General features: G+C 59.2%; 2 protein-coding genes across 2 annotated transcripts; one reads left to right on the top strand and one right to left on the bottom strand.

Annotated features, from left to right (window-relative positions):
* The first annotated feature begins 30 nt into the window (after positions 1 to 30).
* On the top strand, positions 31 to 21,799 carry ARAP3 (ArfGAP with RhoGAP domain, ankyrin repeat and PH domain 3). Its single transcript, XM_027779684.2, has 34 exons — positions 31 to 204; positions 2,082 to 3,200; positions 3,814 to 3,875; positions 4,194 to 4,267; positions 4,501 to 4,571; positions 8,866 to 9,135; positions 9,395 to 9,464; positions 10,289 to 10,409; positions 10,630 to 10,817; positions 11,597 to 11,703; positions 11,808 to 12,007; positions 12,160 to 12,245; positions 12,412 to 12,594; positions 12,833 to 12,995; positions 13,332 to 13,463; positions 13,540 to 13,693; positions 13,852 to 13,954; positions 14,186 to 14,384; positions 14,473 to 14,536; positions 14,854 to 15,017; positions 15,185 to 15,397; positions 15,548 to 15,653; positions 16,198 to 16,345; positions 16,538 to 16,606; positions 16,898 to 16,972; positions 17,194 to 17,308; positions 17,468 to 17,596; positions 17,805 to 17,938; positions 18,096 to 18,178; positions 18,377 to 18,412; positions 19,194 to 19,257; positions 19,365 to 19,502; positions 19,873 to 19,911; positions 20,615 to 21,799. Exons 2-34 carry the CDS (start codon positions 2,122 to 2,124, stop codon positions 21,179 to 21,181), a joined length of 5,406 nt encoding a protein of 1,801 aa, XP_027635485.2. The 5' UTR covers positions 31 to 204; positions 2,082 to 2,121; the 3' UTR covers positions 21,182 to 21,799.
* On the bottom strand, positions 21,769 to 24,324 carry LOC101917674 (proteinase-activated receptor 2-like). The gene is made up of 2 exons (XM_005232380.3): positions 24,106 to 24,324; positions 21,769 to 23,120 (listed from the first exon to the last, which is right to left on the bottom strand). The coding sequence occupies exons 1-2, from the start codon at positions 24,200 to 24,202 to the stop codon at positions 22,102 to 22,104; spliced, it is 1,116 nt and encodes a 371-aa protein (XP_005232437.1). The 5' UTR covers positions 24,203 to 24,324; the 3' UTR covers positions 21,769 to 22,101.
* Positions 24,325 to 24,731: the final 407 nt, after the last annotated feature.

Raw genomic sequence — 24,731 nt, 5'->3', positions numbered from 1 at the left:
CTGCGAAGCCTGCCTGTGCCCGCAGCAATTCCTGCAGGGCTGCCTGCCTGTGCCTGCAGGCTGAGCCCTGTGCCCAGCAGAGACACCTTGGCATCACCCTGGAGCCCAGACTGGGGCAGCCGTGGAGCCCGCACCAGCACTGCCACCGTGCTGCTCTGCTGGAGCCAGCCCTGGGGGGCTGCGGACTGCGCTGCGGGGTGAGAGGTGAGGGAGAACCCCGAGGGTGGCAAGGGATGGATGGGACAGATTCGGGGACATGGGGGGAAGGGCCAGGGCCTGGGTAGTCCGTGCTCACTGCACTGGTTGGTTTGCATGGGTTTGCAGGGACAGGGATGGTGTCCAGCTCCCTCTGAAGTGCCACCACTCACAGGCACCGCTGGACTGCCCCCAAGTGCCACACCACAGCCCAATGCCTGGCACGGCTCCAGTGCCCACTGCCCAGGCATAGGGAGATCTCGGGAGCCAGTTTCCCGCAGGAGGCTGCCTGTTGAAGCCTAGGCAAGGCAGCCAGGGGGCAAAAGTGGCCACAGATCCCTCGGGGCGATACAGGCACAAGAAAGAGGGAAATTGCCCCATCTCAGCCCCAGACTGCTGGGCAGAAGTGGGTACAGCCCTTTAACCCTGTGCCAGAGACACCAGCCCACACCAGTGCAGGACATCCTCCTCCACACCCCCTGCCCAGCCCTTTGTGTAGGTCCTACACCAATAAGCAGCCTTCCAGCTGCAATGTCCCCATGCCCTGCACCTCATGCCCTGCTCCCCCAGCTTCTGGGCCAGCTCCTGCCATGGCTGTCCCTCCTCAATGTACACCAGCGTGCAGCTGCTCGCCCCATGGGGACCCCTCTGTGCTCATGTATACAGGGTTGGGCACACACAGCATGCACACCGCATACCCACGCATGTGAGCAGAAGCCCCTGCTGTTCACACGTGCTTGCTGACGGCGTGCCCCCCCACGTGCTCCCAGGAACACCAGCGCCTCCACCAGCCTGGCCACACTTCCCCGTGCCACTCGGGGAACTCTTGCCTGTGCAGACAGAGCTGGGGAGCAGGCAGATGCCTGCATGGGGGTGCGGGGGCTCATGCAGCAGGGAATCTGGCCTGGCTGTCCCTCAGCAGGTCGGGACGCAGCTCCTGTGGGAGAGGGCAGGGGATGCGTGGGAGCATGCAGGCAGCAGGAAGGAAGCCTGCGCCGAACAATAGAGGGAAATGGAGGAACTGGAAAAAGACTCAGTGGCAGCACAGTCAGCACAGATGGTTTAGTGCAGAACAGCATGATTCATGGGAAAAAGGCCCTCAGTGCTCCACAGAAAGCCCCCAGCTCTGTCCCGGGGCGGTGCCAGCAAATAAGCTGGGGATGGGGGTCCCTGGCAGAGCGGGACCTGGTGGGTGGACACCATGCTGCACACAAGCCCCAGGCTGTGCCCCTCTGTCCCGAGCTGTGGGTGCTGGCAGCAGGGGCATAGGGGCCCGTCCCGTCTGGGGGTGGGAGGCTGTCCCCCCTCCGTCTGCCCGTGAGTCATGCTGACCTCTCTCATGCCCTCAACAGCAGTGAGAGAGAGAAATTATGGTCTGGCCCTTCCGGCCGCAGAGCCCTCCCCAAGCTGGCCGGCACAGCAGCTCATCCCCTGGGAGGGGCCCAGCTGCTCCCCCCCACTATCTGCCTCAGGCAGCCCCCTCCGCCAGGACACCCCCCTGGCTGTGCCAGCTCTCGTTCTCCAACCCAGCTCTGCATGCAACAGAGCCCAGGATGCTGCAGTGTCCAGCATCTGCTCGACCACCCACTCCCCTGTGAGCCCCCGGCTGCTCAGTTCCTGTCTGGGCTCAGGTCATAGCCTCACCGACAAAGCAGGGCCAGGATCCGGCAACTCCGGGGAGGGGCCGAGAGGCTTGGGGCTGAGGAACAACAGGATGCTGGCTTCTTGAGCTGGGAGGTGAGCGACTCTGGGGAGAGCGGTGAGGCGGGGGGACCTTCAGGAGCATCTCGTGCTCCCACCCACAGCATCTGTGCCCTTCACAGCAGCTGGACCCACCCACCCACCTCCTGTTCCCTCCTCACCCCCTTTCTCTCCTCCTTCAACAGATGATGGGCTGAGCATCCGTCAAAGAGGCACCCCAGGGCCATGAGCTCCCCGTGCAGTCTTGACTCTGATATTGCAGACTGGCTGACCACCATCCACTTGGAGAGGTACCAGGATGTCTTCAAGAAGCATGGGTACCATGTGGCCAGAGATGCCGCCTGGCTGGGTGGCAATGACCTGCAGCAGCTTGGCATCACCGCCACTGGGCACCGCAAAAGGATCCTGAACTTGGCGCAGCAGACAGTGATGCTCAGTCAGTCTCCGGGGGAAACCACAGCAGGAGACACCCATTTTCGAGCCACCGAGGTCCTGGATGCCCCCCAGGCAGGCAAAGATGCCATGAAAGGAGAGCTGGGAGGGGCTACTGATGCCTTTGGGACCCAGCAACGCATCGCTGCGCCTGCCCAGGCATCGCTTCCAGAGGAGGACCCTGCTCCCCGCCTTGTGAAGCCAGTTCCCAAGCCAAGGACAGTTTTCCTTCGCTCAAAGCCAGAGCAGAGCTTCACACCCGTGCCACTGGCACGCACCACGGTGCCAACACACGGTCCAGGCAGCGACGGGGCACCTGCAGCGTTTGTGGTACTGGAAGGGTTTGTGCCGGGGGAGAGCTCCACGGACTTGGAGAGCCCAGAGCCAGTGCCGCCAGCTGGTTCAGGGGCAGCCGTGGCCATGGGCATGGCAGCATCCCGGCTGCGAGCACGGGAGAGCGCTCGAGAGGAGACACGTCCTCCCCCAGCTCTGGATCACAGACAAACCATGGAGCCAACAAAGAAATACCCCCCATCTGTCCCGTCTGTCCCACCACGGCACAGCCACAGGGGCCAGACAGCCGAGCCCAGCCCTGGAACTGTGCTGGAGGGTCACCCTGCATCCAACCCTCCCCTGCCCACCGCAGCCATCCCAGCCAGAAGAGATCCCTCGCCCTGCCCCAGGGCAGCCTCACAGATGGGATCAGGGCAGGGCAGGGTGGAGATGGTGTCCAACGTCATCTATGAAGGACTCGAGCCCCCATCAGCACCCACTGAGGACTCAGGAGGGGAGGATGGTCCCCAGGGTCAGGGTCTCATTCAGCCCCCGGCTCTGTCCCTGCAGGAGCTGACCCAGCTGGACGACAAGCCTGAGTAAGTAGATGTTTTCCCTCATCCCAGGAAATGGAAGGGGGGGTGCAGAGCAGCCAGAGAGACCCCATCCCCTGGGACCCCATCCCCAGCCTGGCCCTGCCTGCCTCTGGGTGCTGACAAAGCCCCTTTCACCACCCTTTCCATGCCTTCCCCAGGCTCTGCATGGAGCAGTCCTGCAGGGCAGCTGGGATCCCGCTGAGCTGAAAGGGCCCTGGGCCCCCAGATGGCTCAAAGAAGCTGCTGCCCCTCCTTTGCCCCCCCAGGCAGCAGGGCTGGGTGTCCCTGGCATGGTGAGGGTGTGAGGGCTCTGGGGCTGGCTCCTGCTGAGAGCAAGGCAGGAGATGTCAGCTGGGGGCAAGCTCAGGTGGGAAATGGCCAGCAGCCCCATGAGACACAGCCCAGTATGTCCCAGGGTGGGGAGGAGAAGGGAGTAAGGAGGGTGCAGGGAGCAGGGAGGGTATGCTGCACATCCTGGGGAACAAAGCCTGGCTCAGCCCCAGTCAGGCACAGCCTCCAGCCCATATAAACCAGACAAGAAAACAAGGTGGAAAAACCTCACAGGCTACCACTCTGGCCCGGCTGCAGCCACAGTAACCCCTCTCCTGTTTTCCAGCAGTTCCAGCTGGCCCGGCGGGGGCCTGCCCCCCATCCCACAGAGACCCACCAGCAAGCCAGGTGAGAGCCCCAGGCCACAAGTGTGCAGCGGAGACCTCCTGGTGTCCCCAGGGAAGGGGGGTGTGGGGGACACCCACATACCCTGCCTTTCCCCCAGGTCCTGCCCTGTGCTCCTGCCTCACTCAGGGACTGGGGTGGCCCCAGGCCAAGGCAGGATCCAGCCCCACACATATTTGGGCTGGCATGTCTGTTACGCCAGATGCCTTGGACATTGGGGTGCACTGTGGGGGTCCCCCTCCAGGGTTGGCAGTCCTGGCTGGTTGCTGTCCGGCAGTAGGCACCAATGACTGCTTTTCCTTCCCATGTCTCATCCCACAGAGGTCAGTGAGCAGCCCGTCAGCCCCTACAGCGAGACCATCTTTGGGCATGTAGCCCCATCCCGGGAGCAGAAGGTGAGAGGACACTGTGGGATGGTGGCTGTCCCCTGCAGTCTTCTTGCATCCCAGCAGCTGCTGCGAAGTGGGGAGCTGCAGCTGGTGAGACCGTGGTTCCCAGCAATGCCTGGCTGAGCATCACTGCTGGGGTGGGGATCACAGGCTTGAGCCCCCTTCACAGTGGGCCAGGGAGGTTGAGGGGGTCTGGGATGGGAGATGGCAGAGGAGATGTGACAAGTCTCTCCTCCCAGGGTGCTGGCATCGCCTCTAATCAGAGCTATGAGACAGTGTCTGAGCTGGACCTGGAGCGAGAAGCATGCAGGTAGGCATCACCTCCTCTGGGCTACAGGGGCTGGGCTGGGCTCGGGTCTGGGGTTTGCATGTCAGGGGGGCAGGGGACACCCCAGGGGGCAGTCTGAGAGGTAGTGGGCACTTTTCCCCCACCACAGAGCCCATCAGGAGCATCTGGCATCAGGTCAGCAGTCTTAAGAAGAGCCAGTGGGCTCAGAGATGAGAAGGAACCATGCTGGTGGGTGGCCCTCGGGGGGCCAGTGCTTACCCACAGATGCTCTGGGTGCACAGCTGGGGCAGTGACAGTGGCACTGGGCACATGCACACCAGGCAGAGCCTGGATTTTGCTGCTGGGAGCAGGGAAACACCAGGAGGAACAGGGGTTGCTCAGAAAGGGGATGACTGAGCTCCAGATGAAGGGATGTGTAAACTCCAAAGGCTCCAGCATCATCAGATCAGCATTTGCTGATCTGCCACACTGTGGTGGACAGTGAGATTGTGAGAGGCACTTTAAAAATGTTTTTGAAACGTACTTTCCATAACTCCTGATAGCATCTCAGAAAGAGGAAGGAAAGCTGCTCTTCCCATTTCAAATGGGGAGGGTTCCTTTTCCTGTGCTGCTTAGAGAGAAGGCGAGCTGCAGCTCTGTGTCCTTTGGGTCTGCTCGTGGCCTTGCCGGCCAGTGCATCGCCATGCCCCGGCTTTTCTGGCCCCAGTGTTGGTTGGTCCAGCCCACCTCCTGCTCTGGGTGCAAGTCACTGCAGTGTGGCCTGATCCAGCATCACGGTCAGCCACACATTGCAGTCAGATAAAAGCCAACACAGGCCATAGGTGGAGAACTGCAAATACCTGGGAACAAGAGCTTTGTAAACAGAAATACTGAAATCTGCCATGGAGCCTCTGAACCAGCAGTTCAGAGCAGGGCTGGGGGCTGTTCCGTGGCTTCCAAGGAGCTGGGATCCAGAGCATCCCAAGGGCATCGGCCAGGCACTTGCAGCCCTGGACTCACCAGCGGCTTTGCAGCCTGGTCTTGCTGAAAAGAGACAGGACACAACTGTCAGCAGAGTAGCAGAGGCAGTGGTTCACAGGGGTTTTTTTTCCCCAGCCTGAGCACTAAGGTGGTTGGGGTGTGGGGAGCTGAACAAGAGACAGAAAAGTCTTTGAAGACTTTTGCATGGTGCTCATAGACTTCATTGCCAGCTGCTCCAATGCTTTCCTCCCCTGACCAGCTCCACTGATCTGACAATGATCCTCCTGGAGCAGAGCTATGGGCTCCTGCTCAGCTGCTGAGCCACTGATGGCCAGCCCTGGACCCTGCCCCTGCCACTGTGGGACCTCCCAATCCTTCTCTTCAGCACTGGTGTTTCTCCAGCTCAGTCAGTTCCTCATCCTGCTGATTGGCACCCGGTCAGTGGGGACAATGCATCTCCTGCAACCCACTAACCCGCTCATTATGGGAAATATTTCCCACTCCCAAAACTTCAGTGAGGCCCTCCCAGTCCTTTGGCACAATATCTTCATCCTAACTGAGGTACTTCCTCGCTCTGTCCTGGGGGAGTTTCATCCAGACCATGTTGCTGCCTGGGGTCCGGGCGGTGGGTGTCAGTGTTAAAGATGGACAGAGCTGCCTCAGCCAGCAATGAGGTATCCTCAGCAAAGAGGAAGAGGAATGCAAAATTCCCCTTAAAACTGGGAGATGGGTCTCTGAGGGTCCAGCAGAGCCTGGACCATAGGGTGGGATTCACCTGCTTTCATGTTTGAGCACCTTCATCTGAGCTGGTGATGCTCAGCCCCCTGAAATACTGGTGTGGAGGGCAGCATCTGCCCTGCTTCAGACACCAGTCTCACCAGGAGAGAGACAGTGGCACAGCGGTGCCCAGTCACCCCATGGAGCTTGGGGGACTGGGTCAGACAGCAACTCGTCAGGCATTGTGGTGAGAATGGTGCACCCTGCCCTGGTTTGCATCGAGGCCCACCACGAGATGATCCTCTGCCAGATACCTACGTGGCTTACTTCTCCCCACACCTCAAGGCATCTTTCCTGCAGGAAAAGAAACGCTGAGAATGGTGTGTTCCTTGACAGCTTATTCCTTATCCCCCTACCTACTTCCAGGTACCCACTCACAGGTTGATTGTCTGGCCCATGACACCCAGTTGACATAACCAGATCCATTAGCAGCTCCTTGGCCCCCTCACCACCAGCAGATCCCTTTCTTCCATCACCCATCCTCCATCCTCCACCAGATCTCCCATGTGAGCAATGACAGGCTGAGACTATGCCAACTCAGTGCACCTCAGGCATCACCCTCCAGGCTCAGCTGACCTGGAAATACCTTTCAACTAAAAGGAGCACTTGGCATGCTCCTGGGGTGCTGAGTGGGGTCCACTCCAGCTGGGCCATGTGCTTTGCTTGTCCCTGCCAGATGTCAGTTTTCCTCCAGCTCTTTATGGTTTCAGTGGCTGTAAATCATGGCTGTCAAGGATTTTTCCCCTTTTTCTCTTGTCGTGACCCATTCAGCAGGTCTGTTTTCCACTAGGCTCTGGCACTCAAGGCTGATGTCTGCCTGTGATGTAGAGTCGTCCAGCCAGCCTGCTCCCTGCCCGGTCCCTCCTGAAGAAGCTGGACACCACACTGGGACTCCATATCTGCCAAGGCTCTGTTATGCTAATTAAAAGCAATTTTCATTGCACTCTGAGCCTTCAAGCAACCCATGGCCGTTTCTTGCCTTTCTTGCAGACACAGGCCATTTTCTCTCTCCACCCACCTCCTCAGCCCCACCTACCATCTCACTTCTCCAGACCTGACCCCTAGCTGGCTCCAGCCCAACATCCTCCCAGGCAGACTTAGGTCTTGCTTCTGTCCCACATAGTTCAGGGCCATCTAATGTCTGATGGCCTCATAAGGTGCCTGCCCAGGGTCAGAGCACAGGTCCGTGTGCTGCCTTTAGCTGTTATGATGAGGCAATGCTCAAAACCAGCTTTTTGGAGGATTTATGGTGAGAGTCGGTATTTGGGGTCATTTGCCTGGTCTAAAAGCATTTCTAGCACTTGGACTTGTGCTGGAGGTAGTTTCTCATATTCAGTACCCCCAGTGAGTTTCTCCTCCGTAAACTTCTCCTTCTACAACATCCCATGGTGAGGAGTCCCACAGGTCAGCCCCTCCTTTCCCATGTGGTTCTGCACCTTGCTCCTGCTGGCTTTGATGTCACCCAGCTCCTGTGACTGAAGCAGTGGTGGCCAGGAGATGCCTGTGCACCCTCCTCATCCTGCTCACAACTTCAGAAACCTGCCCCCATCACGCACCCTTTCCCCACCGGAGATGCCCAGCTTGCTCAGGTGTTCCTCAGACAGAAGCTGTGACAGGGCTTGCACTGTCCTTGCTTTCTTTCTTGGAGCCTTTTCTTCATCTTGGCACTGGATGCCACGAGTGACCCAGTGGCATGGGTGCTCTCCTGTTGATGCTAGGGTGTCCTGGCTGCTGTGACTTCTTCCTGCCCATCACCATTGCACCTGGGCAGTTCCCCTGTGAGCTCCTGGGGCCGTCAGACATTTTCCAGAATACTTCCTTTTCAGGGAAAGAAAAGTATCTGCTGAGAGGGCTGAGGGGAAGGGGCAGGCTTAGCAGTTTATTTTTATAGTTTCCTTTTATTGTTGTGACTGGATAGTCTCACCAGGCCTGGCTGGGGGGTTTAGTATGGCTTTCCAAGAAAATGAGGTGGATGCAGGAGCTCCACTGGCCCATCTGTCCATCCCAATCCCTTTGCAAAACATTTTGGCTGGACACAAGAGCAGGCAGGAGGGTATCGCAGCAAAAGGACCTTCACAGTGCCATGAACACTGGAGTGGTAGAAGGAGACAGCAGGCTGAGACCCCTGGTGAGAGGGTAGCTGGGGTGGGTGTAGATGAGGGAGCAGGACGGGGGATCAGGGAGCTGCCTGGCTTCAGTTTGCTGCCTGGATTGAAATGGAGAATGGAGAGGGGAAGGAGGTGATGCCAGGGGGTTGGAGATGTGTGGTGGCCTGTGCAGTGTTACCCAAGGTGGGGAAGCCCATTTTGCCAACTAGCCCCAGACTTGCCATCATGTAGGACTGGCTGAGCCTCAGGCTGCTGGTGGCCATAGGACTCATGAGCATTGAGCCTTTGTCCCACTCTTCTCAGGGAGATGCAAACAGCCACATCAGTAGGTACCCCAAGGAGCCCAGGATGGGGCCAGGAGCATCTGCGTATGTGAGACATCCCCAAATGGGCTGGCACTGACCAGACCACCACACGGTGAGCAGCCATGCTGCCATAGCCAGGCTCGCTCACAGCCCCATTTCTCACAGGACAAGCAGCGAGTGCAGCAGCGAGGGAAGGAGTGAGGACGAGGAGACCCGGTCCCGGCTCATCGACCGCATCATCCAAAATGACACAGAGGGGTACTCCACTGTGGATGCACCACAGGCCGAGGGTGCCCCTTTCAGCCTGCCAGCCCATCTTTACCCAGACGAGGTCCTGGATGACCTCACCATCTCCCCTTACGCCAGCTTCACATCACTTTCTGAGCCCCGACCCACCATGCTCAGCGGCTGGCTGGACAAACTCTCCCCACAGGGGTACGTGCCCACCCATGGGACAGTCCCCATAGGTAAAACCCCTTTGGACAAGGCTGGTGAGGTGGGCACGCTGGTCACCCTGCTACTGGGGCAGCCAGACCTCCCCACAGGAGGAGGACCCTCTTGATTGCCCCAGCTGTGCTTCAAGGGTCTCTGTGCAGTCATTCTTGGGGGAAGGAGGGGGTCTGTGAGCAGATGTAGGGTTCTCGGGGGGGATCATCCGCTTCCCAACATCCCTGTTTTTCTGCCATCCCAACAGGAACTATGTCTTCCAGAGGCGCTACGTCCGTTTTGATGGGAAGAACCTGATGTACTTCAGCAGTGAGAAGGTACAAAAGGGTGGGATGCGGGCAAGGTGGGGAGGGTGCACTGTGCAGCTTAAGTGGGGTGCCTTGACACCACATGAGCTGCCATATTCCCTTTGCCTCCCCTTGTCCTTCTGTAAGGAGACAGCACTGCTTTACCATCACTAGGGTGGAGCAGCCATGGCACCTTGTGCCTGGGGGACTCCGAACATAGCCTCACGCCATAGGAAACACAGGGTAGAAAGGGAGCAGGTGAGGGGGTCCTGCTGGCTCGCAAGCTGGCTGCAAGATGGGGGGGTCTCTGGGTCCCAGCCATGGACCCATCCCCCCCTGAATCCTCAGCTCCTGCCCAGCTGCTGGTGTCCCTTGGACTCTGCTATGAGGCAGCACCCAGCCGAGCACCCAGAGGATGTGGAGGATGTGCTACACGTGGAGGAGCTTTTCTCACTGTGGGTGCTGGCACTGTGGGTTAGGAGTGTGGGGTGAGACAACCCTTTCCTGTCCCACATCCTCTCATCCTTCTGTGGGGGCTCTGCATGGCCTCATTAGGCCTGCTGTGGGGTGCTGGTGGTTGCCACGCCATCTGGGGTGACAGACACTGCTGTCCCAGTCCCACCACACAGCCAGACAGGCTGGTCTCACACCAGAGACACCCATGCAAAAACCGGTACCATGCATGGCCCCAGAGCAGCCACTGTTGCAGGAGCTTGTAGACATCTCTGACACATCCCCTTACCTCTGCTGTTATGGTGCCAGTGTGCCTGGCAAGGTGGGTACTGGGGTGGCCAGGCTATGGAGGTGCCCCACAGGAAGGGAAAAGGGGTAACTCTGCCTGGGGCTTGTTCCAGGAGCCCTACCCCAAGGGGGTGATCCCACTGTCTGTGATTGAGATGGCTCGCTCCACCAAGGACAACAAGTTCCAGGTCTTCACCAGCCACCGGATCTTTGTCTTCCGTGCTGAGAATGAGGGTAAGCGAAGACCAGGGCCAGGACCCACCAGTCCCCAAAGAACCGTCCCTGACTCCCTCCTCCAGCCAGAGCATCCTGAGGGCAGCTCTCACCCTGTCCCTAAAACATCTAGCCACAATGAGCGAGGGGACCTCTCCCCTGCCATGTCTGTTGGGTGCTCTGCTCCATGCCAGGGCTGTTGGGAAAGGCTCAGACCTGCTCCCTCATGCCCGGTCCCCAGCCCAGAGGAATGAGTGGTGCTCCACACTGCAGAAGAAGGTGATGGACCAGCGCCTGGTGGGATGCCGGCCCCAGCCCGCCAACACCGCTCACTGCCAGAAGTCAGGCGTCCTGGAGCTGAAGGGCCAGAAGTCCAAGGTGTTTGCAGCCCTGAGCCTGCCTGAGATGTGGCTGTACAAGAGCGAGCAGGTTTGTGGCCAGACCAAACACCCTGCTGGCACAGAGGGCTGTGCCAGCAGTGAATGGGATGAGAGCAATGGAGGGATGGAGGGAGCTTAGCCAGGGGCAGTGCCAAAGGCAGAGCAGAGAGGAAAAGGACAGGTAGGAGAAAGGGAATGGCAGAGCAGGATCTCCTCGCTATCACCAAGTTATCTTCATCTTTGCCAGGCACTTAGGTGTTGGTCACACTGAAATGTCCCGATCCATCACAGGACAGGTAGATCAATGACAACAAAACCACCAGCAAACATGCCTACTGCAGCGCAGGCTTGCCACGTGGGAGGCAGCAGGTCTCTGCCAGCCAGTCGCATCCTGCCTGCTGCCCATGGAACTCCCCACATCCTGCCTGCTGAATTTTCTTAGCAACCCTGGTTTTCTTCTATTCACCTTGTTTCACTTTGCCTGACTTGCACAAAGCAACATTCAAGCCTCTGTGGTTTTTGCTCAAGCTGACGCTTTATGAGTGCACCTGACTTAGTGTGAACTCAAATCCCCAAAACAGAAGGACTTGAATGGCCAGGTTTCAAGGGCTATGGGCAGAACTTGCCTTTCATTTGCAGGATGCTTTATGTCAGCCCACATGAGACGTGGCAGGGTACCAGGTCTGGCTTGTCCAGGCAAAGCAGGGATGGGGTGCTGGGAAAGCTGGACACAGCTCCCTGGCTCCAGTGTCATGGGCATGTCTGGGTGGTGTGTCCACTGCAGCTGCTGCACTGCAGAGCCAGCACCACTGTCACTCTGAATTTCAGTTCTTTAAAATGGGCATTGGCATTTGCTTGATTGAGATGCGTGGGTCCACCATCCGTGAAGCCAAGAACCGCAGCTTTGAGCTCATCACTCCCTCCAAAATATTCAGGTACCTCAGGCAGCCGGTGGAACAAGATGGGGGAGCAGCTGGGTGCTGGACCCAGGTGCTGGTTTCTCCAGACCCCTGAGTTTTGGCTGTGCTGGTGCTCATAGCTTCGTGGCAGAGTCAGAGTGGGAGAAGCGGGAGTGGATGGAGGCCCTGCAGGAGGCCATAGCTGAGACACTCTATGACTACGAGGTGGCAGAAAAGATCTGGTCCAACAAAGCCAACAAATACTGTGCAGACTGCTGGGCTCAGAGTCCCGACTGGGCATCCATCAACCTGTGTGTGGTCATCTGCAAGCAGTGTGCAGGCCAGTACATCTCCCTGGGAGGCACATGGGGGTCCCAGCAGGTGTGGGCTGGCCCTGCCTGGCAGGCAGGGTGCTGGCTGGGTGATGGGTGCCACCTGGGTACCGGTTCCCCTGACAGGACCAAGGGGTGCTCACTCTCCTACTCCTTGCAGGGCAGCACCGCAGCCTGGGCTCCAACATTTCCAAGGTGCAAAGTCTGAAGCTTGACACCAGTGTCTGGTCCAATGAAATTGTACAGGTAGAGACACTCAGGGCAGGGCACTGGGGCTGGCATGGCATGTTCAGGGGCCAGGCTCTGGGCAAGGCAGCAGCCCCACGGTCTCCCCCAGGATGCAGGGACACTGGGCATCCTGCTCCTCCTGGCTGGCCCTGGTGCTCACCATGACCATGGGACTCTCCTGTAGCTCTTCATTGTGCTGGGAAATGACCGAGCCAACCGGTTTTGGGCTGCTCACCTCCCCACCGCTGAGGCCCTCTACCCGGATGCCACTGCTGAGCAGAGACGGGACTTCATCTCACGCAAGTACCGAGAGGGACGGTACCGCCTGCCCCATCCCCACTGTGCCACTCAGGAGGACGTGCTCCAGGTAAGGGCCACCTTGGAGTGCAGCCAGGATGCTGGGGTGCTGGGAACAATCCCAGAGCTCTGGGTCTGAGATACCAACACCAGCTTGGCTGCGTACACCCACACCCTCATGTCAGGTAGTTCTCGGGGCTCAGGTAGGAGTTGTGACCCACTTTGCCTGTTTTTGAGCACCCCTGGCAGTGGGCTGGGGGTCTCTGTGAGCCACAATGTGGTCCCTACAGGCATCTGTCTCATCCCAGGCGCTGTGCACTGCAGTGGCAGGACCAGCCCTGCTCAAGACCGTCCTGCAGTTCTTCTCAACCTCGGAGGCTGGGCTGGTAGCTGACCCTGCTGCCTGTGAGGTGGCCACAGGGGCAGACCTTTGCTGGGGACTGGAGAGAAAAAGGCCCAGGAACCATTCAGGTAACAAGAACCCTCAAGCTCCATCTGGCTGTAAGGGGGGGGGGGGGGCTTCTTCCTTGGCATTGCCCCTGCCCCCCACAGCACACCCCAAGGCTGGAGACAGCCAGTGCATCAGGTCCGGTGGCTCCCTGGGGGACCCACCTGCCCCATTCCCATTGCGCCCCTCTTTTGGGATGGGACAAGGCAGCAGCTTCCTCTGGAGCCCCTTTTCAGGGAACCCCATGCCTGAGACACTGACTTGCCTACACCTGCATGAGTAGGGTCTCCACACTCCTCTGGTACTCATGCTTTGGTGGGTGCCTGCTCTCATCCTGCTTTCAGCACCATTCCCCGCAGGGAGTGCCAGCGCACAGGAACCGCATCTGGAGGGAGTCTACAATGAGATCACACAGCCAGTGACACACAGTGGGTACCTGTACCGGGCCATGCCCCCCCTCAAGCTCCCAGGAACCAAGAAGAGCAAAGAGGGTAAGTGTGGGGACCATGGGAGGGCAGCCAGTGGGGTGCTCACTCCAGGGCTGCTGACCTCCCCCCGGTCCTGCAGACTTCCAGCGCACGTGGTGCTCCCTGGAGAGAGCCCTGCTCTTCTTCGAGACAGAGAAATGCACTGAGCCCTTGGGCCACATTGAGAGTGGGGACCTCATCTCCCTGGGCGTGAACAGAGCCCAGGCACTCGCCAGCCCTGGCCCCACTGAAAGGTACACCCAGCTGTGCCCCCACTGCATGCCCAGAATGCCTGTGGGCACAGAGAGAGCAGCGTGGGCATTGGTCTCTGCTTGGTGCAATGGTCTGATCTGGCTCTGGGTGCAGGTTTGGGGTAGGGGGCTGTCCTGATGGGCTGGTTCATCCTCCATAGGTTTCGCTTCACCCTCGAGCTCTTCCTCGCTGGGGAAAAAGTGCAGCAGCTGGGAACCGATGGGCCTGAGACCCTGCAAGCCTGGGCCAGTGCCATCGGCAAGGTGAGCCAGCCTCAGCACCCCATGGCACTGGTGGGTCCCTGGGCTCTGTCCTCACTTCCCCACTGTGATTCCTCCCACCTCCCTGTGATCTTCATCCTCTGTGGCAAGCACCTTCTTCCCTTTGTAGGGGCTCATGTCCTCCCTGGTGACCTGCCCCCATCCTTCTGGGGGTCTGTGCTCAGGTGCTGAGCCTTGTCTTTACCCAGCTCATCTCTTTGCTCCATCCTACAGTGGTTCACACCCATGAGCTGTCACTGCCTGCTGGGTTACGAATTCCAGCGCGTGGGCCAGCTACGCTACAAGTGCATGCTCAACCCTGAGCGATGGCAGCAGGCCTTCTTCATCCTGCAGAAAGCCCATCTCTTCATCTGCCCCACCAATGATGATGGGGCTGAGGACAGCATCAACCTCCGGCGGCTGCAGGAGCTCAGTGAGTTCTGTGCCACAGCCCAGGACCAGTACCATATGGTGGCGGGCCATGCATGGCTCTGACCCCTCTACTTCTCACCCCAATGCAGGTCTGGTTCCCCCCACGGAGACCCCAGAGAAGAAGGAGCTGATGATCCTTGTGGAGATGGGGAGGTGAGTCCTGGCTGCGGAAATGACAGATAATGAGCCAAGCAACCTCAGCAGGCTGCCCAGGGCAAAGGCACTCATGCATTAGTTGACGTTGATCCCAAACCCACAGTGGGGATGCTACTGGGACAGCAGGGCTGTGGCCAGGGTGTTTACAGAGGTCACCCAAGCCCAGGGTGTCTTGCTGGGGTAGGGTGTCCTTTGGCTCAGCTTGGCTGTGCCACACTACCTGTCCCAGAGCCAGGCTGTGCCTACAGGCAGGAGGGGATGACCTGCCCCCTCGGCAACCTTCATTCCCTCTTTTCTGCCCTTGTTGTTCTCAGGACATTTTACCTGCAGGGCTTGTCACGGGCGGACTCAGCGGCATGGTACACTGACATCCAGGCATCAGCAGGGGGCCGGGGCAATGCACTGCGGGACCAGCAGTTGAGCCGGGGTGACATTCCCATCATTGTGGACAGCTGCATTGCCTTCATCACGCAGTATGGTGAGCTCAGCATGGCAGCAGCATGGTCAGAGCATCCTCCAACACACATGGGGTGGCCAATGAGTCCAAGCAGGAGGCACCACTCTCAGGGCACCAGCCCTGTTAGGGATTCCTCAAGCAGGATTGGGCCCCCGTGACCCCACCATGACCCCATGTCCCTGTCCCAGGGCTGCGGCATGAGGGTATTTACCGCAAGAATGGAGCCAAGTCCCGGATCAAGGTACTGATGGAGGAGTTTCGGCGGGATGCTCGCAACGTCAAGCTGCGCATCAATGACAACTTCATCGAGGATGTCACTGATGTCCTGAAGAGGTTCTTCCGTGAGCTGGAAGACCCTGTCTTTACCCTGGAGCTGCACCCACAGTGGAAGGAGGCTGCAGGTACCTCCTTCACCTCACACTTGCTCCCACACCGGGCTGCCTGACAGCGACCCCTGGGACCAGTGTCCCTCAGGGAGGTGTCCTGGTACCATGTCAGCTCTGGGTCTGTTGGGTTCAGCAACGGTCCATGACTTGGTTTTCTCCCTCCAGAAATCTCCTCGAAGCCCCAGCGCCTGGAACGGTACAAGGAACTAATTCATCGCCTGCCTCGCCTCAATCACAAGACCCTGGCTGCGCTCATCGGGCACCTCTACCGGTCAGTAGGCCACCTCCCTGCAGGGCGCCCTGGTCCAGACGGGGTCCCCAAGGCCAGGCCGTAGTGTGGCATCTCGCTGCTGCCCAAGGCATGCTGGTTCCCATCCCTGTGAGCCAGGGAGAGCCCAGTGCCCATGCCCTGCCCCATCAGCCCCCCAGTCAGTGCTGGGGTGTCCTGGAGCATGTTACTCTGGGACACCTCAAACATTCCCAAAGTCATCCTGCAGCAAGGGAGAGTGACAGGAGGTTTGGGAGTAGGGGACACCCGCCTGTAGAATGGAAACTTCACCCAGTGCCCAAAAAAAGAGGGGAAAAAACAAATTCCTATCCTAAACTCAGAGTATGAGATGGGGCTGTTTTGTGGTTTGATGGCAGCTGGGAGTCCTTGGAAAAGGAACTGCCCAGCTTGAAGTTGCCACTGCTGGGGAGCTGTGGAAAAATGGGCTTTTTTTCAGGAGAGTTTGTATGGTGCAGAGGAGGGTGGCTGGGGCTGAAACCCCATCCAGAGTGAGACCAACCCCTCATCTCTGTCCACCTTGTCTCAGGGTGCAGAAATGTGCAGATCTCAACCAGATGAGCACCAAGAACCTGTCGCTGCTCTTTGCACCCAGTCTCTTCCAGACTGATGGCAAAGGGGAGCACGAGGTCAAGGTGATGGAAGACCTCATTGACAACTATGTCAGCATCTTCAATGTAAGCTCTCTGCAGGGTCCTTGCCAGCCCCCTCTGTGCTGGCTCTGTGCATCTCCCCTTGTATCCCTCCATACTGCCTGCCTCTGCCTCGCCCTGCATCCCTTTATCCTGGCCATGTGCCCTCAAGCCATATCCCACTCCTCACTGACTCCATGTGTGTCCTTCTCACCCTGTGCACCCTTCCTCTGGCAGATTGACGAGGACCAGGTATCCCAGATGGATCTGGAGAACAGTCTGATCACCACCTGGAAGGACACCCAGGTACCAGGGATGTGCTTGCTGGCCCTCATCACAAGGGACCCCTGGGCTGGTAGGACTGCCTGGAGGATGGGGGCACTCCCAGCTGCCCACCTTGGGTCCCCACTGTCCCACACCACATATTTGGGGAAGGACCTTCCCCTGCTTGTCTCCCTTTTGCTCATCACCTTGAGGCTCCTGCCCAGCAGAGAAGCAGCCTCAGCTCCCTGGGACACCTTCACCAGCCCCTGGGGAGAGGGAATGTGCACAGCACCCGTCCCAGCACAGCATCAATGCCACCCGCTTTTCCCCCAGCTCTCACAGGCAGGGGACCTCATCATCGAAGTTTACCTGGAGCAGAAGCTGCCGGATTGCTGCATCACCCTGAAGGTGAGTCCCAAAGGAGGGCCATGCCAGAGGAAGCAAGGAGGGATGCAGGCTTCTGAAAAAAAAAAAAAAAAGAAAGAAAAAAAAAAGGCAAAAGCAGAAGAGAAAAAGAAAGAAAAGGCAAAAGCAGGAGGGAAAAAAGGGAAGAAAAAAAAAAGGTCCCAGCCTGTCCCTGGGACCCATCCTGCCACCACCCACTGCAGCTTCCCTATGTCCGCCCCCAGGTGTCCCCCACGATGACAGCAGAGGAGCTCACCAACCAGGTGCTGGAGATGCGCAATGTGGCAGCCAGCCTGGACATCTGGCTGACCTTTGAAGCCCTGGAGAATGGGGAGCTGGGTGAGCATGGTGGGATAGCACAGGGGGATGCTCTCAGTGTGGCCGGGCTGGTGAGGAGGAGGTGTGAGGTATGGGTGGGCAGCTTGCTGCCACTGGCAGGGGGGATGGAGACTGGCACAGGAAGGGGATGCAGCAGTGAGAGTGTCCCTGCCTCCCCAGAGCGACCCCTGCACCCCAAGGAGAAAGTGCTGGAGCAAGCTTTGCAGTGGTGCAAACTCCCAGAGCCCAGTGCCGCTTATCTGCTGGTGAGGAAGGTCCCCATCGGTGAGGGCAGCTGTCTCTTCACAGGTAAGGCAATCACAAAGGGTCCCAGCCCCTAGGGCTGTCCACAGAGTGGGACAGCTCTGCCTGTGCTTCCCTTTGCCTTGGCTACAACGCCGCAGCCTTCAGGAGCACATCCCTGAGACCCACAGTGGGATCTCACTGCAATACCCCAGCCACCCCCCTACCTGCTTCCAGCCCCCCTGACCCCCATCTCCCCACCCACACTGGGCAGGTGTCAAACGTGAGACCCCCAAGTGCGGGCTGCTGAAATGCCGCGAGGAGCCCCCCAGACTGCTGGGAAACAAGTTTCAGGAGCGCTACTTTGTCATCCGGGATCGGAGGCTGCTGCTGCTCAAGGAGAAGAGGGTACCCAGGGGATGCTGCAGGGGTGGACCTGTGCCCTGAGGGTGGGAGGAGAGGCAAGGAAGGGGAGCCTGGGGACAGCAGTGGCACGGTGGTGGCTGTCCTCCTGGCAGGGAGGCTGGCACCAAGCTGGGCTGACTCAATAGATCTCCTTCCCCAGAGTGCCAAGCCAGAGCGCGAGTGGCCCCTGGACGCAGCCAAGGTTTACATGGGCGTTAAGAAGAAGCTGAAGCCACCAGCCCAGTAAGTGGCACCTTCCAAGTCATGGCTCTGGGGCACACAACCCTTGGTCCCTGCACCCGACACATGCTGGGAGCATGCCAAGCCCCACCGGGACCCAAAGCTGGGACAAGCTCAGACCCCTGCCCCACTGCCCATGAACCCCAGGCTGTGTCTGGGCTTGGTGGTGCTGCACCACAGCCTGTCTCCTCCTTTCGCCAGGTGGGGTTTCACACTGACCCTGGACAAGCAGCAGCTGTGAGTATCTGCCCCTACTGTCCTGGGGCTGGGGGGATGTTGAGATCTGTCCCCAGTTTTAGTGGGAGTGGGACAGCCAGGGGCAGTGCTACAGGGCCCTGGAGGTCAAAGTAGAGCTGGTACCTTGCTGAGACACTCAAGGGACAGAGTGGTGAGGCCACATGCTCCCTGGCACAAGGTGGGGGCCAGGCTCCAGGGGCAATCCATCTCCGTGCCACACACCTTTCCTACCTCCCCATCCATGCCAGCACTCTGGGGAGATGCATCTTCCAAGCACCCAGCACCAGGCTCCAGAGGACCTGCTCACCCTGCCCAGGTGTGCAGATCACCTGCATGGCTGTGCTGCCTGCCAGCCTTCATTCAACACTGCTCCATGTCCCCGCACACCCAACAGCAGGTGCTCCTGCACCCTGCACTGAGCTAGGGTCCCTGCCCTGGCCTCCCTGGCATCACTGGGTTCCTGGGCATACCCGTGCATCCCACTGATCCTGTCCCCGTTTCCCTGACACTGCCAGTGCTGCAGCAGCACATCACCTGCCCCTGACATGGGGCTGTGATATTCTTCTAAAGGCAGCAAGGACAGCTGAGCCAAGGTGCCTCATGGCTGCTCAACAAGCTCTCGCCTTGCCCTGAAGCAGCGATTCAGGCATGCAGTTTCAGAGGTGCAGCCTCTCTGGGTATAGTTGTGCCTGACAGCCTAGGGCTCACAGGCAAGTTGACAAGGGGACCTGGGCCCCGCTGGCCCTGCTCCCTCACAACTTCTCACATGACTCCTCTGCAGGTACCTCGTGTGCTCGGGGCGGGCTGAGCTGTGGGACTGGACCACCAGCATCCTCAAGGCTCAGGTGAGTGCAGGCTGGCCATGCCACCCAGCTGGGCCGCACTGGGACAGGAGGGGCCTGGCCAGGCAGCATGGCATGACCCCCTCTCCCTGTCCTGTCCCTTTGCACAGCATGATGACCTGCGCCCCGTGATCATGCGCCGGCGCTCCTCCTCTGACCTCGCCAAGCAGAAGTTTGGCACCATGCCGCTGGTGCCCCTGCATGGGGACAGCACTGATGCCACCATGCTCTCCGCCAACCAAACCCTGGTAAAGCCCCAGCAGCTACGCCTGCCCATGGGTGCTCCTGCATCCACCCAGGTCCATGCACCCATCTCAAGACCATGTGCCACTCCAGGGCCCTGGAGGGGGTGCAAGCTGCCTGGCACTGATGGATGTTTTTGGTGTGTTTCCCTGTGCTTGGTGGTGGGGGTGGGGGGGTGGGGCGGGTTGGGTGTGTGAGTGTGGTTGTGTGTGCTGCATGCTGTGCTCCTGTCTGTGGCAGCTCTCCATGCATGCAGGGCACTGTGAGGGCACTTGGAGTGCTGCACCCCGCTGCCCATCCTCTGCCTGCCAAGGCATCCGTGTCCCTGCTCTGCACTACTGTGTGCTTACCTCTGCCCATCTCCTCTGTTTCTAGCGCCGCCTGCACACGCGAAGGACTTTGTCCATGTTCTTTGTAAGTACCCGCACATGTGGAGCATGTCTGTTGCTGGCTTTGCACCATGCCTCCTGGCTCTGGCAGCATGGGCTTGCCTGCAGCATACCACCTGCACTCGGAGACATGCCCAGGCCATCCTGCCCAAGCTGCATGGCAGAGACGGAGATGCTCATTGCTCTGTGTACCCCATACCCAGGGATGGAGGTCCCTGCATGGTCCCAGTGCATGCAAGCATGACAATAGTCCAGCCCAGTTCCCAGAGCCTCTCCCATTGCGTTCATATTGCCCAGAGGGGAATCAACATAAGAAATGCGAGAAAATGGGTTTGAGTTCCCCTCACCATCAGGTTATTTCCATGGGGGCCACCTGCCTGGACTTCACCTGGCTTTGTGCTCTGCATGGCCACCCATCTGCCCTCCCCACCCCAAACCACCTCTGGCAAGGAATGCTGAGCTGGTGCCACAGCTTGGTGGCAGGGATCATGCCTCACAGGGACCAAAACGCTCACCCTCCATCAGCGATGGAGGAGAAAGGGCAACAGTGCTTGAGCCAAGAGACCTGATGGAGGGTGAGTCTCCTGCAGTCATCAGGCCCATGGGCAGGGGGCAAGGCTCCCTGGGCAGGACCCGAGTGCAGGGAGGGGAAGGTGATGGGGGGATGGAGGGGTACAGCTGAGCAGTGCAGACAGTGCCCCTCACCCTGACCCCCCACCCTCCCCCAGCCCATGAAGATTCACCAGGACTCCCTAGAGGAGCAGCAGGAGAAGGAGGTGGACGCTGATCCTGTCTATGAGGAGGTGGGCAGCTTCGCTGAGCTGGCTGCGCTGGAGCTGGAGCAGGGGCTGTTGGCAGACCTGTCAGCCATGCCCCCCGTGGACAGGTCCAAGAAGCCAGCCCCATTTCCTGAGCAGCCCCCAGCTACAGCGCTGCGCTCCTCACTGCCTGCCAGCCCAGCCCAGAGGGTGGCAGGTCCCTCTGTCACCAAAGCCCTGTCTCTTGAAAGGGGCTTGAACCTGGAGAGCGACAAAGTTCCAGCACAGGGGCTCAGACCCACCAAAACGGCCTCTCTGGAGAGGAATGTGGAGCCTTCCCTGGTGCTGGCCAGGGACTGGGAGCAGACAGCCACACCAGGGAGCAGTCCTAACAAGGAGACCTCCCTGGAGATCCCCAGAAAGAGGAGCATGCAGCCTCCCTCACCCATCAATGACAAACTCATCCAGGAGCTCAGCAGCGTCATCCTCAAGAAGAATGAGGGCCAGCCACCAGGGCCAGGCCAGCCAGTGACGTGACCCACCGTGCCAAAGGGGTGGCCACCAACCTGGGGGTCAAGTCGTACCTGGCAGCAGCGATGATGGGTACTCCACGCTCCCACATCAGGGAGCCTGCACCCTCCTCCTCCTGACCCCAGAGCCGGGCTGGGAGCAGGGACCAGTGGGGACCAGGGGACTAGTGGGGACCAGGATGCAGAGCCATGGTACCCCCTCTTTGGAGGGCTGGGGGTGCTGCCACGTGCGCTCTTGCTTGTGAGCGGCATGTCTGTCATCAGGCCCAGCACCAAGGGAAGCAAGTAAAAGAGAAAATAAAACACAGTGCCTGCGTGTTTTGGGAGCATGGCACAGTGTCAGGCAGGGGAGCATGCAGTGCCTGCCAGCGTGGTGGATAACACCATGATGTCCCCTCTCCAGCACTGGGCCCACGGGACAGGGTCAGGACACCCACATGATCCCCCACTTCCCTTCTTATATCTACTGTGGCATATTTGGGGGGGTGGGGGGGCAACAGGGGCAGGGCTGGCTGTGTGTGCCCGGCGCATAGTCCTGGCAATGGAGGCCAGCTCCTGCTCAGCTTGGGTATTTATACCTGTTCCTTCCACCAGCAGGGAGAAATAAAGGTTTATTTGTACTCTGGAGGGTCTGGTCACTGCAGAAGGAGCAGTGTGATGTGGGGGTCTGGCAGGCAGGGAGACGGGGGTGCCAGGGTCAGGCACCTAACCGAGGGACCCATGGGATGGGGGCAGCACCAGCAGCATTGGAGAAAATGCAAAACTGGGGCAAAGACCTAGTGAACCTCAGATCCAGGGTGGGATTTTCTGTCCATGTCTGCTGCTAGTCTGGGATGGCATGGCCCTTCATACTGGGCACCAAGCTGGAGGATCCCCCCTTCCCAGGGCAGGGGAACACAGCCTGGCACTCCTTAGGCCTGCCTACAGCTAACTCTGATTGCTGGACCTCAGGGGCAAGGCTGCCTTCTCCGAGGCTCTCGCCGACGAGGTCTCGAGCCCCCCCAGGCAGCAGCTGCCTGCATTCCGGACCCAGCCCCGAAAATCCTTGGAGATATAGAAGTAGATGAAGGGATCAAAGCAGTTGTTGAATGCACTGAACACCAGGGCCAGGGTGTACTGTATGTAGGTGACATTGTGGCACCCCGTGGCTTCAAGCATGTAGTGGATGAAAAGCAGCACGTTGCTGGGGGTGAAGCAGAGGATGAAGACCAGGAGAACCAGGGCCAGGACATGCACCACCTGCCGATAGCGTCTCCCCTTGGGCAGCAGCTGTGCCAGGATGCAGCTGTAGGAGATGGTCATGAGCACGAAGGGCAAGCCAAAGCCCAGACCCACCAGGGAGAGGAAATAGTAGGCAAAGAACATGTGCTTATCCTTTCCTAGGACATCGTGGCATGTTGTGATGTTCAGGCTCAAGATATGACTTGTCTGGGAGTGCAAAAGCAGAGGGCTCACTCCCAGCCCCACCAGCAGCCAGATGCCCACAGAGATGCCTGCCTTGCCCCACACCCAGCTGGAGCCCTTCCGCAGAAATGGGTGCACCACAGAGATGTAGCGCTCCAGGCCAATGCAGGTGAGAAAGAGGATGGAGCTGTACATGTTCCCATAGAAGGCAGCCACCATGGTGCGGCACAGGTAGTCCCCAAAGAGCCAGTGATTGCCCAGGAGGTGGTAGGAGATCTTGAAGGGCAGCAGGACAACAAAGAGCAGGTCGGCACTGACCAGGTTGAGCAGGAAGAGGGTGCTGGAATGTCCCCTGAACTTGGTCACCAGGACCCAGCAAGCCAGAGCGTTGGCTGGCAGCCCCACAAACAGGACCACAGAGTAGAGGGCAGGGAGGAGGTGGGTGGTGAAAGTGCTGTTGAGAAAACCTTCCACGGAGGCGCTGGGGCACGTGGTTTCTTCTTGGGGAGTGAGAGGAATCAAGACTCGCCCTTTGTTACGCACTGCAGAGGACACAAGGCGTCAGACTCAGACAGAAGCCCCCTCCCAGTACCCCTTCCCACCTGGGACCACGCAGGAGCTATCAACCCTCCCTGCCAAGCTGCCAGCAAATGCAGGAGCTGTCATGTCCCTGCCCCACAGCAAGGGCAGCTCAGGGCACGGGAACCCCTAACATCCTGCCACCCTCACCATGCGGAGCCACACCACATCCTGCCCTGCTGGTGGCCTGCAGCCCAGCCAGGCTCTGCTCCCACGTGCCGGCACAGGGACACGCAGCCCTACCAATGTCCCCTTTCCTACTGAGCCCAGCACAACAGGTTCCCTGCAACCCCATGGGAAAACCAGGAAACCCATGCCTGGACAGGGTCAGGATATGGCCACCCATGCCAGGATGGGAGTAGTTGTCCCACGGGGGCTTCTGCCTCCTCCTCCTCCTGGCCAGCCCATCAGATCAGCCCCTCACTGCAGTTAGGGCTGCACACACCCTCCTGTCTTCCTGTGGTTGGAGGGGTTTCAGTGCTTGCTCAGAACAAAAACTAAGAACAGGAAGGTCCCAGGACACTAGACAGGCAACTCCAGATCAAATCCCTTTTCTGGCTTCTCAAAAATCATAGCCAGGGTCTGCTTTCTTGCATACCACCCTCAGCTCCAAAAGCTCCATGCAGTCGGTCCCCAGGGGTCCTGGTTACATCCAACAGGTTTACTGCAACCTCTGCTAACTCTCCACCTCTCCGGGGGACAGGGGAAATTCAGGTTATGAGAGTAGTAACCTGATTTTCATTTCCAAAAGGGAAAGGGGTGGCAGGGTTTCGGGTCTTCACTTAGATTTTCAATGTGGACACCCAGAGAAGCAGCAGAGCAGTGCCCCGAGCTTTCACTGTGATGCCCAGCCATCCCCTCCAAGGATCACAGGACGTGATGGTGGGGTGTCCCAATGAGGCTTCCCTACCCTGTCCCACCATCCCCCAGACCCACCAAGGCACTTACTTGGGGAGAATTGTGTGGCGGAGCTGAGCCAGGCACAGCCAATCAGGAGGGTGACACAGGCAGCAGCAGAGCTGGACGAAGGCACCAGCCAGGACATCTCTGTGGGGTGGCCTCTGCACAAGCTGGGTCTGCAGAGTGGTCACAGGCAGGGCTGGCCCCACCGTGCGTCACAGCAGGACGGACACCAGCCCCCTCCCCACTAGCACCCTTGCTCTTCCCCCCCCCCCCCCCCCCCCCCCCCCCGTCGCCTGTGTCCTGGCCACGCCCCTGTGGTCTAAGTGGCCAGACGGGAGGCTGGAAGCACAAGATGACCGTCAGCTGTCACCACCGCCGAGCACTTGGGGGACGTCATCAAGCTTGGGGTGATTTCCAGGCACTAGCACGCAATGTCACGCTGTGCAGAGGAGGAAGCAGACCAAAGACAGACATCAAAAAAAGACAGTTGTGAACTGCAGCAGGCAGATGGAGTTGTACATGTCCCAGGAGGGGGGCAGGAAGGAGGCCATTGGCTTCCAGCCTGGTGACATGTGCCCGTGTCCCATTGCAGCACCTCAGGGGCACAGGGCACCCTGCCTGCCCAGCCCTGCCAGGACCACACATCCCCAGGAATCAATCACCTTGGTCGG

Source organism: Falco peregrinus, chromosome 8 (genome assembly GCF_023634155.1).
Source record: "Falco peregrinus isolate bFalPer1 chromosome 8, bFalPer1.pri, whole genome shotgun sequence".
Taxonomy (NCBI): Eukaryota; Metazoa; Chordata; class Aves; order Falconiformes; family Falconidae; genus Falco; species Falco peregrinus.
The sequence above is the reverse complement of the archived record's forward strand: the minus strand, read 5'-3'. Positions and strand labels throughout refer to the sequence as shown.